Source organism: Ipomoea nil, unplaced genomic scaffold, assembly GCF_001879475.1.
Source record: "Ipomoea nil cultivar Tokyo-kokei standard unplaced genomic scaffold, Asagao_1.1 scaffold3069, whole genome shotgun sequence".
NCBI classification, from domain to species: Eukaryota; Viridiplantae; Streptophyta; class Magnoliopsida; order Solanales; family Convolvulaceae; genus Ipomoea; species Ipomoea nil.
Genome location: NW_017619497.1, coordinates 7,716,481 through 7,733,691, shown reverse-complemented (window position 1 = coordinate 7,733,691; position 17,211 = coordinate 7,716,481). Strand labels below are relative to the sequence as shown.

The 17,211-nt window shown below is 33.0% G+C and overlaps 3 protein-coding genes across 5 annotated transcripts; 1 reads left to right on the top strand and 2 right to left on the bottom strand.

Moving 5' to 3' along the window:
- The first annotated feature begins 8,343 nt into the window (after positions 1-8,343).
- Positions 8,344-9,329, top strand: LOC109164818 (heat stress transcription factor B-3-like). Its single transcript, XM_019313364.1, has 2 exons — positions 8,344-8,607; positions 8,688-9,329. The coding sequence occupies exons 1-2, from the start codon at positions 8,344-8,346 to the stop codon at positions 9,327-9,329; spliced, it is 906 nt and encodes a 301-aa protein (XP_019168909.1).
- Positions 9,330-9,522: 193 nt separating this feature from the next.
- LOC109165358 (external alternative NAD(P)H-ubiquinone oxidoreductase B2, mitochondrial-like) lies at positions 9,523-12,949 on the bottom strand. 3 transcript variants are annotated; one of them, XM_019314081.1, is made up of 11 exons: positions 12,893-12,949; positions 12,598-12,765; positions 12,024-12,288; positions 11,719-11,919; positions 11,350-11,600; positions 11,019-11,238; positions 10,805-10,909; positions 10,410-10,682; positions 10,206-10,327; positions 9,943-10,062; positions 9,548-9,859 (listed from the first exon to the last, which is right to left on the bottom strand). In XM_019314081.1, exons 2-11 carry the CDS (start codon positions 12,684-12,686, stop codon positions 9,772-9,774), a joined length of 1,734 nt encoding a protein of 577 aa, XP_019169626.1. In that variant the 5' UTR covers positions 12,687-12,765; positions 12,893-12,949; the 3' UTR covers positions 9,548-9,771. The 3 variants fall into 3 exon arrangements, with proteins under 3 accessions (XP_019169625.1, XP_019169626.1, XP_019169627.1); XM_019314082.1 differs by having other exon boundaries at positions 12,598-12,738; positions 12,893-12,911; XM_019314080.1 differs by lacking the exon at positions 12,893-12,949 and having other exon boundaries at positions 9,523-9,859; positions 12,598-12,862.
- A 3,476-nt stretch (positions 12,950-16,425) lies between these two features.
- Positions 16,426-17,124, bottom strand: LOC109164817. Its single transcript, XM_019313363.1, has one exon. The coding sequence runs from the start codon at positions 17,122-17,124 to the stop codon at positions 16,426-16,428; it is 699 nt and encodes a 232-aa protein (XP_019168908.1).
- Positions 17,125-17,211: the final 87 nt, after the last annotated feature.

Below are 17,211 nucleotides of genomic sequence, written 5' to 3'. Positions count from 1 at the left end.
AAAAAAAAAAAAAAAAAAAAAAGTCCTCTAACTCGCCCAGCTGAGCGTCACCCGCACATGAGGTGAAATAGACAATTTTTTGTGGGATAGTGGGTCTTATAAAAAAACCATTACTTGTAGTATTTTTTTTTTCCTCTCTCCCCTCTCCTCCACCTATACAAATTAAAAAAAACTACAAAAATCTCAAAAAAAAAAAAAAAAAAAGACTAGCGCACACACATGTGTGTGCACTACAAGTGCCTGTTGGGCGCGTCAAAGTGGCTACCAACGTAACTGACCGCCACACTAAAAATGTTTTTCTTTTAGTTTTTTTTTTCATGGCGTGAATTTCACAAAAAAATCTATTTTGAGTTTTAGCTATTGATGTTTCTCTTAGAAATAATGTTTTGTTATGATACATGTAAGTTCCATTCTAACAACTTTGGTGTGGTGCAAACACATAAGAGTGGTCTTATCATCTTATATACGTTGTAAGAAATTCTTATTTATGTATGGATTAAAAATCATTATTTTCACATATAATATTACAGTATTCGAGTATCTCACAAGATTACAAGAATTATATTATACATGTATAAATTTATACTAAAGAATATATACTAAAATTTCGCTTACTAATTGCATATATAATTATTGTAATTATATTGTACAATAATTACTGAATTTTGTGCATCGCAGATAGGCTTCTATAATTAGTAAATTAAATACAAGGGAAAGAGATGATGAAGAACATGCATTGTGTTTAACCTTTTTCCTTGGGTTGAAATTAAAGATGCAGATGCCCATTTAGCTCCCACATGATCTGTCCGAATGTTAGTACTTAGCTTTCTTGCTTCTACTTCTCCATGTATGTTGATTAAATATCATGCCGCAACTCTCACCAAGTAAGTTATATTAGTCAGACTTTTGACATAATAACCAGACTGGTTTAATTTATTGTGATTTTTGTCAACTATAGTCATAAGACAATGTTTATTCAATATACACCATCAAGTATTAATTGAGAGTTTTCATCGTCATAAAAAAAACATCAATTTTTTGCATTGAATTGTTATTGTTATTTGATCACATACGACTAATTCTATTGAATTTATATATTTTTTTGCATATAGTGCTTTGAATTGTTATTCAAATACGATTAATTCTATTGAGTTTCAATTGAATCTCATTCTAAATCACTCTTTTTAAAAGCGTTATTATTGTATACACAATTACACATGAATTTGAAATCATGCTTACTATGCATGTACACATGAATTTGAAATCATGCTTAAACAACTTAAACCCTTATATGATGTTTAAAATATAACATATGAAAAAAGATTAACTATTCACATAATATTATGTTTGTTAATCATTTATAATACTTTAATTCAAGTAAAAGATGGTAAATTTAATTTGATGGTATATATATATATATATATATATATATATATATATATATATATATATATATATATATATATATATATATATTTGTTGACACCTTAGAATTTTTAATATTATATATACTAATATATTAATTAATTGTTATAATGCATTGTATATTAATGGTATACAAAGCTCCACCATATATATATGTCATTCTTTAATTTGTAATGAATAGCTGAATAGGAAAAGACAAGAAAAGATAAATAATGGAAGTCGCTAGCTATGAATTACTATCATATCCCTTAGCAATGGAGAACTTCACCCCCACCATGTGAACCCCCTCTGATCCCTTTTGTTGGATGCTTAAGCTTTGGACTACCTTTTTGTACAGTAAGAAGTGAAGATGAATCTTCATTCATTAATAAAGTAAAAAAAAAAAAAACATTGATGTGTATGGTTCATATGTCACTAGAAAATGACAAGCATTAGAGTATAGCCGCAGAGGAATAACACTGGTTTTCGGGGTTGCACTTGAATTAGCTTCGCTAAATGAATTGGTGGTGCATAGTACAGTTCAGGTGTGATTTTGTAAATGTATGATGTATTAGGGTTACACATATATAAATATAATATTTATAGTATTTACTACATAAATCTTGTATTTTTCTTTCTCGTTTTCTATCTTTGTCCTTATTTCTTGATCTCATTTTCTCAACAAATATTCTACAATTCATTTTCATGGAATATATATATATATAGGCATGCAATGATAGGGGATATGATAGAGAATTCCCATTCTGTCAAAAACATGAATGGGTAAAGCCAAGTGTCAAAAACATTATTGCAAATAGTGGATAATATATTTTAAGGAATAAACAATGTAAGTTGCTAAGATAATCATGGTGGACTGATGGGAAAATGGGAAGCCTGCATGGCCATCAAAATGAAACTTGAATAAGATGACAAGCAAGACAATTAATCTATTGGTGTTGTACTATGATATGATTAGATCCTTAATTAGGTTATAGTATTCAGTGCTTACATAGCTGTTTTATGCATTGCCAAACAAATAATATACATTATTCTTTGCTAAATGTCTCATATAATTAATCAATAATCTTTTGTATCCCATCTACAAATAAACAAAAATAGACTTGGTATGTGTAATTAATTGGCCAAGAATTTTAAGACTAGAATTTTTAATATTATATATATATATATATGTGTGTGTGTGTGTTTTCAAGTAAGAACATGTTCCTATGTAAAAAGTTGAGAAGTGTTAAAAAATAAAACTAAAAAATGAGGGTTACGTTTTTTTTGAAAGCTACTGGCTCTATTACATTATAGTATCTATTCATATACTTTCTCAACCTTCTGAAACACAAAAAACCAATAACGCCTCCACTGAAGCTCGAACTCATAATCTTCCAAATAGAAGTCCAACCCGGATACCATTAGACCACATAGTCCTGGTAAATGAGGGTTACGTTAATTTCATAAATATTACAAACTTGGTAGCTAAGAAATAAGGGAAATATTATTTATTTGGATAGATCAACGATTGAAGGTTGCTGAGAAATAACGGAAAAAAAGATGGGTTAATTTTATAAATATTACAAACTTAAAAGTTTACAATAGTTATAAAATTGGTTTGTGTATTTTTACTAAACCCCTCAATCATTTATGAAACCTAATGGACGACTAAAATTAATTTTCATTTTTCATAAGAGGAGGTTGTTCTCATTTGAATATATATATATATATATATATATATATATATATATATATATAGAGAGAGAGAGAGAGAGATATCCGACAAAACCTATATGCCTCTCAATAAGAAAGATCTAAGATTTTCACTCAAAATTATATTGTTTCCACTATTAAATTAAACAATTTTCTAATATTATTTAAGATCAAAAAAATTATTTTTTTTTCCAACTCAAAACATCATTCACAGATGAATTACCAATTTCTGACCAACTTTTCAACTCATATAAAAGTTTGACAAAGATTTTAGACATTTTTTTTTTAACTTTTTTAATCACCATTGATTACTATCTAAAACTTAAGTAGTCGAACTTACATTATTTTTTAAATTAAGCACAAAATCAGTTTGTTGCATCCAACTTTACATACATTTGTATGAATAGTGGAGTTGGCACAAAGCATTAATCTACTAGCTAGCCTAGGTTGTTAGGTGCACAATTCCCTTATAAGAAAGATAACCTAGCTTTATATATATATTGCTATACCAACTCTCACTTTTGACACTATTAATATATATATATAGTGCCAAAAGTATTATTTTATTAATCATATCCCATAATGACTATATATGTGTGTATTATCCCATCCAAGGATTAGCTAATCCAATGAAGCATTTTTTTTATTATTAAAATTAGATATCAAAATTGTCAAAGTTTACATTTTAACCAACGAAAATCATAGCTTATATTTTGCAACTTTTTGAAACTACCAAATTTTGTTTTGTTTTTTTTTTTTTAAAGGGAAACCCACAATCACAACCCGATGGTGTACATTGGGTAAACTCTAATTCTCAAAAGATATTGATCAGAATTGAACTCGTGATATTACATATACAATATGTCAATATGAAATGTTCAGTTTTAACTTCTTCAATATAAACGGAGCAAATAAAAATTCAATCAATTTGCTCCTATAGCTCGCTGGTTAAATGAGTTGAAAGTTGGTTATTAAGGAATTATTATATCAAATTTAATTTATTAATTTTATATGTAAAAATAATTGTGAACGTACATTATTGTAGAAAAGACAAAACAGTGTGATGGGGTGCATATTTTGGTTGTTAGGTTGAAAGACAACATCTTCGTAGGAGTACTTCTTATCACCATATTGAAAACCTATGACTTTGAGTGGGGAGAAAGTAAAATCCAATATATATAATTTAACCAAATATACAAATTAAAATACCTTAGCTTTGAAGATATATAAAATGTGCATGCAACAATATTATCATTTCCATCCACCTCATTGAACCATAACCTCATTTAATAATGACTCTTTTGAATTTGTGTGTGTGCGCGTGTATATATATAGTTATATACATACACGTATAAAAGAAGAAGAAGAAGAAAGAAAGAAAGAAAATAAGATTTAAAGAGTTGTTGGAAACGAATTGGATGTAACTAGTGGTGTTAATGTGGGTTGAAATTTTTTTAAACTTTTACGGGCTAGATTTGTCTAGTCTTAACCTGACTCATACGGGTTGGTGAGTCTTATGGATATATTTTAATGGATATTTTTATTTATAATCATAGTGAGTATTCATTTTTATTAATATGGAAGTGTATTAATTTTTATTGTATACAATGAATAATAATATACATGATATGATCTAAAATGATGGGTGTTTTAAAAGTATCCATAATAATGTTATATCCTTAACTGGAATAAAAAAATGTTGGTGGTAATAATTTCTTAAAAGGAAAGGTTCATATTATTTTTAATGACTTTGTACTTTGTGAGTCAAGTGATTAGAAGATATTGAATAGAATTGAGCTCATGACCTTTTGATACAAGAATCACACTCCACTCACATAGCCATTCAACTATCCATACAAATGTATGTAAAGTTGGAATGAATCATTCATAAAAACAAAGTACACCATCGTTATTATAAAGTTGCAAACATATCTTTTTGTGACATTTATATATAATTAATCTCTCATATATTATCTTGCATTTATATACTTTAAATTATCGATTTAAATAAACAAATTCAACATTTATTTACCTATGCATGAACATCTTCTATATAATATTGCATTGATATACTTTGAAATACTTATTTAAAAATAACCATTGGGCATTATCATATTCGCGCAAAGCACATAATAAAACTAGTATAAATATAAGAATAAGCCAACACCTTTCACCTTTAAAAATTACGTATATAATAATAATAACATTAATGTTGGCCCGCGGCTCGGGCAGACCACCTGTGAAGCCCAAGAGCTCGCACGAGTTGAACTCGCGAGGTCAATCTACTTTTTCACAGGTTAATTTTTTTTTATCTTAACGCGGGTGTGATACACATCAAAGGAAAGAAATAATTGGTGGTTTAATTAGTGGAGTGTCTAAATTAAAAGGAATGAATCATATTTAATTAGAGGATATTGGACTCCGATATGGACTCTTTGTGCTTCATTAGGTTGAGAAAGTAGTTATGAACAGATACTACATTGTAATAGAGTCAGTAGTAAAAAAAAAAAAAAAAAGAGCTCTGCGGACCCTACGTAAGTACATATTGTTTTACCATCTTCCAAGCGGGGCCTTAGATCGCATATGATAGTTATTGCATTTTATGTTGGAATTGTATTGTCACACTTCCATGTAACTTTTGTTGTTAGTACAACAACGTTCCAAATATATATGGCCAGCATAAATGTATAAATAGGATGGAGATACATTTGGAACAACCTCAACCGAATTGATTGGGTAGTTGATCTGATAATTACACTATTTTAAATTCGACTTCTCATAAAAGTTGATTATTAACCTTCTTAGTTTGAACCGATTAATTATGGGCAACCTAGTCTGACTTACGTACCTTTTAGTGGTCCTTTGTCGACTATAGTCCTAAGATAGGTCTGTGGTCCTTTTCCGCCTAAGGTCACAAGGCGGGCTCCACCTAGAGTGCATCTCCTTTCGTTGTTCCTAGGGTAAGAGTAATGATGAGTCCTTCTATTTGGAATTCAAATTAAATTTAGGATCCGTTTGGAAACCCGGAAAATGACTTCTGGAAAATATTTTCCAAATTTTCAGTGTTTAGATGCAATAGGAAAATCTAGTCAATGCAAAACATTTTCCGTTGACTAGGGAAAATGAAGCCATTTTGGCGGAAAATGACTTCCGCCAAAATATGGACGAAGTCATGTTCCGCCAGAATGTTTAAACATACAATTCTACTCATTTTTCTAGAAAATAAACTAAACACACTCAAGTTTTTCAAAAGGCAATCAAACACGGGAAAGAAAAATATTTTCTGAAAAATGACTCATTTTTCAGAAGTCATTTTCCTACTTTCTAAAGAGACCCTTAAATAGGATGGAGATGACTAGATGAGTTACGTTGTTGCCACACCTAAACTACAATTATTGCAATCAATATAATGGTCCAACATAATGCATTTAGGTTGAAACATAGTTTAGCTGCGAATCATATGACTATGTTACTGATTATTTATACTAATTATTGGCACTGCTCACTATTGCATGTTTTGTATTATTGTATTTTGATTGCAATGCAATATGATGGCATCCATAATGGCTTAATCCAAGCATTATATTATTATTATGACTCCACCATTATTCTCCCTAAAATGTGCATAATTGAGTACCTATGAGTATCTTCTAATCATTATTGTATGGACCATGATCTATTGAGACTTAATATTCTGTTCAGTTTTATTCTAGCCTATTCTTTTGGTTTACTTAGTCTTTGTATAGGTTGTTATAACTAGTTCCTTATTCTTTTGGTTGTGTACTCTATATATTCTGCTTCTTTGCTATGTATAAACATCAAGCTTACAGTTTCTACATGGTCCATACAAATTGTGTGGACCATATTTCGTATGTTATAAAATAATGTATGTTTAGTACAAAAATAATGTATTTTTAATATCTTAATAATGTGCATTGTATTCAAGAAAAGTACATTATTCTGTATAATGTACATTCAATACATAAATAATGTACATTTTTTTAAATACAAATAATATACATTTAGTATATTAAAAATGTACTTTTTATTATGGTCTACACAGCACTGTGTGGAACATGATCTACACAATAATTTCCTTCTAGATATTACTGGACTAAAATGGGCTTCAAAAAGCCCAAACATGAAGTGCATTAGTGTTCAAGAAAAGAAATGAAGGTTAAGTTGGATTTAAATGGGCTTGGGATAAAGGTCCTCGTTGAATATGGATTGAGACTTGTGAGTGATTCAAAGTTACTGACCTAAAGAAACAGCGTCGTTTTTGGACCATGGTCTACTGTATAACAATTGAAAGGTGGGGGCAAGGGGTCTTATGGCTAACTTTTTGTGTGCTTGTGAACGAAATAGATATTATTTATCAGGGTTTGAGATGAATTTGAGTAATTTTAAATGTATTCGGTTCGAGAATGGTTAAACGAGTGGTATTGTGCTTGTTGCTATACCTAGACTAATTACGAAGACACCAAATTTCGATGCCCGAGGAGAAATTTCAAAAAATTACACAGTATCTCAATTGACGGTTGCCCACACAATCTTAATGAAGGATCCTTTGGAGCAATACCGGAGGTGACGCAATCATCACAATTATTAAGTATAAAGATGGAGGACTTAGCCAATATGTTCTATTGCACTAGTTTAACCATTCTCGAACCGAATACATTTAAAATTACTCAAATTCGTCTTAAACCACGATAAATAATATTCATACTTGTTCCGAACCCTGATAAAAGACAGTCATGCATGCAATATGCTCTACACACAAGAATAAAGAATGACAACTAAAACCTTTAATTATTATTCTCTTGTTTTTCAAGATTATTTTAACAGATGATCACATGAAAATTGAGAACTGATCACTTTATGCATGCATGCCTGGTTCCATTTAGTCCTTTTTTCACACTCTTCACAGCTTTGTCCTTTTTACTGCACACTTTTCAGTTATTCTTCTGTTAGTTGTACCACTTGGATTAATCCACATACTATCAGTGCCCAGGTTTTCCAATTCTCCATATCCACTGATTCATAATTCTGTTTACTTACTTTTCCAGAAGTCCCATGTTTGGACACACAAAAAACATGTTGTGAACAGTTACTGAGTTTCAAAAACTTCATAACACTAGTTTCTGAGTTTCAGAAGAAACTGAGTTCTCTAGCTTCTCAGTATTGTATTCCTGCTAAGAGTTAATTAAGCAAGTTGATGGTCATATGATGTTGGTTCTTGGTAAGGATTCTGGTGAGAAGAGCAGCAATGGGGAGGATCGTGCCCAACCGAGGGCTGCTGTCTCGCCTACACCCTTTGTGAGAAAGACTTACGCCATGGTGGAGAATCACCAGACAGATGGTATTGTTTCTTGGAACAGTACTGGAAATGGCTTCGTTATTTGGGATGCTCATAAATTTGCTGCAGAAATTCTTCCTTGTTACTTCAAGCATAACACTTTTTCCAGCTATATCTGTCAGCTCAACACATATGTAAGCATCAAGATCAAGAAAACTGCAATTTAACTCAGTTAGAATCTCATTTTTGTTCTGTTATGTAATCCAATCCTCAGGGCTTCAAGAAAGTGAGCTGGGAGAGGTATGAGTTTCACCATGAATGGTTTCGGAAGGGGAGGAAGCGTTGGCTGAAGAACATCAGGAGGAGGAGGAGTGGTCGAACTGATAGACCAGCACGGAGCCAGGATCATCAGCAACATCAACAGAATGGAGAAGAAATGAGTGTTCTTCGAATGGAGAAGGAAATCGAGGAAATGCAAGGCGTGCAGAGGGAGATTCTGATGGAAATCAAACGGCTCCAAGAACAACAAGAAATCTTGGCGAAAGAGCTGGTTGGGATGATAAAGAATGCCCCAAGTCTTGGGGGTACGAGGAGACAACTGCCAAAGATCATGGCAGAATCTCTTCTCGAGAGTATAAGTGAGCTGGATAACAGTGGAGTCGTGGAAGAGAAAGAAATCTATGATCCAAATGGCAAAATCCCAGAAGGAGAAGAAGAAGACGAAGAAGTACAAAAGGATACCAGAGAAATGGCAAGACTGGAAACATATGATGGTTTGAACATGGAGAAGTTGGTTGAGGAACGGCCAGACATTGTGATTGGACTGGATGATCTATTCGAAGGACCAGTCGATTGGAGGAATTATATAAAGCAGTTGGGGGAGAAAGCAACAGACAATCTCAGAATCATGCCTTAATATCAGTACTATTTCTGTTTTTATCCATCCCAATTCATCGTTTGAACTATGTTCTGCTTAGCTAGGAAAACCTAAATAGCATTTTCATTTCCCTACTGAACATTTAATGATCAAGATTCTGGTTGTCTATTTCTGATGCTGTTATAATGATCATTTGACTTCCTATTTAGAAGATTTAAGCACAATTTACATCCAGTAAGTAGTTAACATTCTGCATAGAAAGACAACAAAAAGTAATTTCCCTGTTTCCTGATTATTGATTGAAAACTCAAAACTGGAAACCAAAGGTGTTCTTGACAGAGCTAATCAGCTGCAAATTCGAGTTTCTTGAAAGAATTGAATGTGGAAAAATAACAGTAAAGAATTTCTGAGTTTTAGTAAGTGAAAGAATGCCTCAATAAACTCTCATTAGAGTCCATAAGATGTGTGTATAAGAGCTCACTCAGAGTTGGCTAGAGTCTCTCCCAAAAATGAATCTTCTCATCCAGTCAGACACCACCAATGCTCTTGTACGCCAGCTAACTTGCTTGCTGAAGATTAAGAGATATAGGAATTTTCAATTGATTTATGCAAATTATAATTTTGTACATTATAATGAGGAAAGGAAACTCGCCTGGCATAGACAGAATACCAAAGCCATTGTGTTCCATAGCCGATTGAAACCCAGTCTCCAGGAAGCTGTGCTGCTGTTTGCTCTCCTCCCAGAGGTGCAAATTGTCCAAAGTGTTTGTATCTAAAGCAAAGCAACAAACTTTTCAGTAAAGAAGATATCCAAAACCATGCACTTTTGACAGTTTTGCTTCCCTCCCAAACAGACTAAAATGTTTTGTTCTGGAAATCCAATATTGTGCAGGGAACATAGAAACCATCATATACCTAAAGGGATGGAAGCGGTGGCGCCCTTCTGCCCTAAACCGGATTGGACCCTCTGGATTCTTTTCGCACTCTTCCATGCGGTTAAAGCAATTTGCAAGATAAACGCCTTGCTGAGATGCAACCTGAGATTACATCATGTTAGTAAAATCTGAGGATGTCTGTCTGTCTGAAATGCCAGAACAAGAATCTTTGTGGGCACCAAACCTGAGCCGTGGCAGGAAGATTCTTCATCTGAGAATCCACTTTGGAGAGAGCTGATTTGAACTCTTCAATATCAACCTCAACAGGTTCTTTAACATCATCCCCTTTTCCTTCTTTCACCAAATCAACCAGACTTCTCATCTGTTTGCTCTTCAAGTATAGCTCCATTTGAGGATATCTTTCACACACATCAGCAAGGACTTCTTGGAAATCTTTAACTGTTAATGTTCCAGAGCTATCCTTATCTGCCTTACGAAATATAGCCGCAATATCCTCCTGGATAAATTTTCAATTACAGAAACACTAACACAATTAGTACCTACTATGTTTCCAGATACACAATGCCAAGCTTTTTTCCTTGTTCTTACTATACTCAACTACACAAAAGATATGCTTACCATAACTTTGCGTCGATTGATAGTGGCAGTGTCCCCTATTGCATATACATTGTCACATCCTTCAACCCTTAGCCATTCATCTGTTGCAAGAACACGTCTATTGCCCTGTACAGGCGGATCACTTCAGTGGATGATAACTAGAGCATATATTCATTCTTAAGCATATAGAAACATATCATAAGTTTCAACCCAAACAGCCAAAGAATACTTATACCTGACCAATCTCCTTCATAAAATCCATTATCACAGGTCGAATCCCAATGCCAGTAGACCATACAACCATTCCATAAGGTGTAGAGGTTACCTCCCCGCGTTTTGCATCTTTAGTAGAAATTTCGCTATCTGATACCTTCACAACCATTGACCCTGTCTTCACATCAATTCCATCTCTCTTGAACTTCTCTTCAGCAAAAGCTGTGATTCTTTTGTCAAACCTGTAGTGAAATCGAGGTTAGATGTGGGGGAAAAAATAAAAATGAGAAAAAACTTGGAAAAAGGAACCAATAGTAAGCTTGCTAGAGTGAGTAAAAAGAAGAGAACTTTACATATTCAATACATGATCTGTTGCTTCAACCAGTGTTATCTTCACGAAATCCTTGGCCTTTGGGTATAATCTAACTACTTCATCACTGACAAAATCATGGAGCTGTGCTGCAAATTCCACACCAGTTGGGCCGCCACCAACAATAACAAAATGAAGCATTCTTTTCTTCTCTTCATCACTGAGGTTAGGTAGACTGGCTTTCTCAAAACAGTCTATAACAGACCTTCGGATTCTCTGGGCATCTTCCACTTCCTACAGACATTCAATTGGCCATTTTTAATCTTTGAAGATCCAGACTGCAATGTCTTAATCAGAGAAGCTAAACTGGCAGTTCATAATACATACAAAAAAAAAGTGTTTTTTATATTACCTTCAAGAAATAGGTATTCTCTACTACACCGGGAATGTTGAATGTATTCACACGAGCTCCAACACCAACCACAAGGTAATCATAATCAACAGCAAATTCTTCCTTCTCTTCAGTGTTCAGATTAGTTCGACAATAAACTTTTTTGTTTTTTGCATCAATCTTGACACATTCAGCTTCAGAGTAATGCATATTCACATTTTTCTGCAGAAAATTGTAACAACCACAGTCTTTAAGAACAATCTGGGATAACCGAATAAGTAATTGCTTAAGAAAAATTTTGGTTTTTTGCTGCTCAACATACATACCCCTCTGATAATGTTTCGAATTGGTTCAACAATGCTGCGGCCTTCAACTGTGCCAGATGTTACACTTGGCAGCAAAGGAGTAAATGCAAAGTAATTTCTGGGTGATATCACCTGGACATCATATGAAGGATCCTTCAGATTTTTCAAGAAACTAGTTGCAGCCCAACCAGTTCCAAGTACCACCACTTTCTTTCTCTTGCCATTGACATCATCACCAATGTGATATGGCTTTGTTGCTTCAGAGTATGCCACAAGACTTCCACCACTACCATATATATGAAGAAAAAACACAACTTTAGAAAAAGAAAACTGAAGAGAAAACACACAACACCAAGACACAGAGAAGGCACACATATATGAGTTTTCCCTGCACAACAAAGATGTATATAAAAATACAATAACCATAACCATACACCAGATCAATGATTCAAAAGGGAAAACACAGAAGATTATACGGGGAAAATGAATGCAGATAGTTACACAACACTGTCTATACACAAAAACATACTCATCATGAAACAAAGCTATGAAAATAAAACTGGAAAAAATCTAAAGAATAACAAAAGAAAAGTACCTGACAGTAACAACAATGAGCAGCTTAGAAAGCTTAGAATTGGCGCGGAAGGTGTTAGAAAACCTCTGAATCAGTGTTGCTCTCTGCATCTTGAATCTTGATCTTCCAAAACTTCAGATCGAGTTCGATCAAATCTGCTGAGTGTATATTATATTGTAGCTATGAATGCTATATGCGTATGTATTTGTGGAAAGAAATGAAAAAGCAGAGGAGGTGGTTAGCTGTGGTCGGCAGAGAATATGTAACGCATGCGTAGAAAATCAAAAAGAAGAATTATATGAAAGGAAAAACCTACTTCTTGCCAAAGAGGTTGGAGGAAGAACAGCCGTCACGACGCTTCTTTTGTTTCCACCATTCCTGGGGTGGCTAGCTTGACTTGACGCCCAAGAAATACACGCCGCTGCCAGTTCATAAAATTACCAAAATTAGTAATTTGGTCATTAATTATTTTTTTTCTAATTAAGTTCTTCAACTTTAAAAATCTTTAAGTAATTTGGTCATTCGTTTATTTAGCCGTCAAACATCTGTTTACTTGAAACCAAATTGATAATTTTGTTATAGTCAAAATATCATTTCGATCATCACATGCATCATTTCTTTTATTAAAACGAAAAGTTAATTACCTAAATGGTCACTTAACTATAGCGAAATTATCAATTTAATTCTAAGTAAACAGACATATGACGGCTAAACAACAGAATACCAAATTGATTAATATTTTTAAAGTTGAGAGACCTAATTAGGCAAAAAAATAATTAAGAACCAAATTGATAATTTTGATATAGTCAAGGGACCATTTCGATAATTAACTCAATTGTTAGTTACTCTTCGTTGAATCCTAATTAGAACAAATAATTTAGTACGGAATAACAATTTGAATAGGAATCTAATTTGTAAACTGAAACAAATATTTACTAACAGAAAATATATAGATGCCTTTAAAAAAAAAAGGAAATAAAAGGGTGAAGTCATTGGAATTAAACATAAAATATTATTATTTTAGACTAATATTTAATTTAATTACGTACCCTATAAATAATTGAATGTACGCAACAACATCGTTATTTTCTAGCTAACCAGTAAAATCTCTATATTAATATTATAAATATGTATAAAATGTAATTAAAATAAAGTTTGGGAGAGTGGTCAAATGACGGCTCATTGTTCACATGTATGCACAGATTTGGTCTCCAACATTATAGGCGATTCAATCCACGTTTACATACAATCAATCACCTTCCTAACATATACTTGGAATTGCTATTAAGGCTTGTCGGTTAAAAAAAAAAAAAAACATTATTTATGTTTGTGAGGGAAAATGGCACTTTTTCCCCCTATGATATATACTTATAGCATTTTTTTCCCTTCAATTATTTAAGTGGCTCTTTTTCCCCCTGAAATGTTAAATGGACATATTTGCCCTTAAAATAAATATTTCATTTATTTTTATTCTCCAATAAATTATTACTATAATTTGGTTCAAACCAGATACTATAGTAACCAAACCAAAATATTCCAATTACAATTTATAATCAAAACGCGATATTTAGAGTTTATTAAAATCGCGAACTGGAATGGCTGGTTCATGTTCCGAACTGAAAAAATAAAATACATTTATTGTTGAATTTAAACTATTTTAAAATAAAAAATAAAATTTTAAAATATAGGCAGTTCAAAATCGCGAACGGGATCCGGAACCGCCGGTTCATGATCCAATTTTTTTTATTCTTAAATTTAATAAATTGAAATCCAAATATTGGGTTCTAGATCTGAATCATAACTGAAAAGTTTTAATTCGATTGCTATAGTGTCTGGTTCAGTTCGAACCGAACCGTGGTAATAGCTACATATACGCAATAATTTGTTGGAGAAGTAAAATAAATAAAATGTTTACTTTAAGGGTAGAAATGTCAATTTAATATATTAGGGGGGAAAACCACCACTTTTAAAATAATTGAGGGGGCTAATGTGCTTACATAAATAATTGAGGGGGAAAAAGTGCTATAAGTATATAACATAGGGGGAAAAAGTGCCATTTTCCCTGTTTGTGATACATTCAATTTTTTTTTTTTAATTTTGACAATGTAATACCAAATATTTATATTATATAACATTTGTATGCCGCTATATATTATACAAAGTTTGATATTAAATTGTCAATTTTAAATTTTGAATATAATTGTTGGATGATATAAAAATTTTAATATTGAATTGTTTAAATTGAAAGATTTAGCTAAAATTGACACAAAATATAGAAGTTTAATTAACTTTTTTTTACCCATTATTAACATGTTAAGAAATGATTCTCATCTTTATATTATCTCTCTTTATTAGTCACTTCCATATTAAACAGGAGAATTACTAGTAAATTAATTGTTCATACCCTAAGTTAATAAAGAATCTATGTATTCAATAAAAAATATCGTGACATGATATAATTGTAGGGGTGTATGTCAATATATAGCATGATCTTACCTTATTATTTTTAAAATAATAATAAGGAATATTTATATATATATTTTTTTAAAAGTCAACCCGCAATCAATTTTGGGTTTAGACTTTAGACTTTGTAGAGGCAACTTTCAAGCCCAATAGTGGCTCAAAAGGGGAATTATATTATTATTATTATTAAAATTAAAATTTAGGCAAGTTGCCTTGTAACTTAATTAGGCATATAAATTCCAAATTAATTAGTATCTCAAGTTTGTCTAGGTGAATTGACAATTTGGAGCAATTAATAAAGAATTCTATTATGCATACTCTCAAATTCTACTCTCCTTATTTATACTCCCTGACGTAACAAACAAGGATGGATTATTTTCATCAGGTGAGTCCACAGAAAAATGTTTCCAAATTAATTAGTATCTCAAGTTTGTCTAGGTGAATTGAGATTTTGGAGCAATTAATAAAGAGTTCTACTATGCTTACTCTCATATTCTACTCCCTTACTTATATTCCCTGATGTGACAAACAAGGATTAATTATTTTCATCATGTGGGTCCACAGAAAAAATGTTTACATCAAAAACATGTGAGAGGAAGTACAAGTTGGGAATATAAAATGGAAGTACACCAAGTATTTTTCATTAATAAATTATAAGATCAACCGTTAATGCAACAAATACAATATATGTTTATAAAAAAATAAAAAAATAAAAAACTGGAAAAGGAAGCTAAAGCTAATAACTATGTGAGTGCCACTCAAAGTGAATTTAAATTAGTCAATAAAACAAAAACAAATTAAAGGAAGAAGTAAATAGTTACCTTTCAAAAAAAAAATAATAATTGCTGCTAATGACATTGTGGTCTAGTGGCACCAAGTTGCTCTCTCATATGGGAGGTTATGCGTTCAAGTCTTAGTGGATGCAGTATTGACTCTCTTTGTGCTAAATATATTGCACTGTAGTAGTCTTGTCCATCGCACACACCAGGAATATCATTATGGTGTGACGCGGACTACACATTTATATTCATATATTATGTGCTCAATGAAAAGAGTGACCTCTTATTCGATTTACTTCACCATGCGAGGGGCGAATAGCAATGCAGTAAACAAAAATAAATTGATTAACATGTCACCCAACAACAAAAAAAAAAAGTAAAAAGTAAAAAAAAAAAAAAAAAAGTTGAGGATATATTGGTCATTTCTATCTGCAAATAAGCAAATCCTTTGGATTAAGTGCTTATTGCTTAATGACATTTTTAGGCAGCATCACTCATTCACTCTTTCCTAAAGTAGTAAGTACGTATTGGTTTTTGTTAATTCATTTAACTACAAAAGCTAAACCTCATCGGGAACCCCACCGTTCCTCCGCCGTAAAAAGCATTATCACGCCGGAGAAAGGTCGATCTCGATCAGATTATCATCTTCTTCAAGCTCACTAACCATATTCCTCTTCCCATCCAACTCAATCTCAATCAACTCTTCTCTATCCTCCTCTTCCCACCGGAAGCACATTGTCTCCAGAGACTCCCACTCTCCGATCACCGGAAAATCCCCCTCCGACGAAGTATCCGAATCCGTTTCCGGATAATAAAGCGACAGAGAGTCGTACCTTTGAATGCCGCCGCCGCCACCCATCTCCGCCGCTCTCTTCCCCTCCAAAACGTCGTCGTCCTCTTCTCCTCCCTCTTCATATATAACCTCCAGCGGAGCTCTCACGTCCCACTCCACAAAAGGCTCCGAATAGAACGGGTCCGGGTCACTGTTGCAAGAATCAAGCAGAGACTCTAATGGCGGCGGCACCCGGTCCACCGACACGAAGCACTTTTCCGGCTCGAGCCGGGCGGTTCTCTGCTCGGCGCCCAGGCGGAGGAGGGAGAACAATAGAACGGAGGTGGAAATGATGACCGGAGAGAAAACGAGGCCCCGGAAAAGGGAGGGGAAGTAGAGGAGGATGAGCATATAGAGAGTGATAATGGCGGAGAATAGAGGGCTTGAAGACAGTGAGGAAATTGTTTCCCCGAATAAAGCCATGGCCATGAAGGAACAGTTCAGTTTCCCTGCAAGCTTCCCTTTATCCTCCATGAAAGATTGGAATCAAAACTCCAGGGAGATGGAGGATATATATTTATATATGCAATATATCTTCTGTATACGTGTGTGGAAAGCTTT

Coding starts and splice junctions, on each gene's coding strand:
- LOC109165358 (XM_019314081.1), bottom strand. CDS start 12,686: ATGCAGAGAGCAACACTGATTCAGAGGTTTTCTAACACCTTCCGCGCC. Junction 11,601..11,718: donor AGAATACCTATTTCTTGAAG/GTAATATAAAAA, acceptor GAATGTCTGTAG/GAAGTGGAAGATGCCCAGAG. Junction 10,328..10,409: donor ATCTTCCTGCCACGGCTCAG/GTTTGGTGCCCA, acceptor ATGTAATCTCAG/GTTGCATCTCAGCAAGGCGT.
- LOC109164818 (XM_019313364.1), top strand. CDS start 8,344: ATGTTGGTTCTTGGTAAGGATTCTGGTGAGAAGAGCAGCAATGGGGAG. Junction 8,608..8,687: donor TCTGTCAGCTCAACACATAT/GTAAGCATCAAG, acceptor TCCAATCCTCAG/GGCTTCAAGAAAGTGAGCTG.
- LOC109164817 (XM_019313363.1), bottom strand. CDS start 17,124: ATGGAGGATAAAGGGAAGCTTGCAGGGAAACTGAACTGTTCCTTCATG.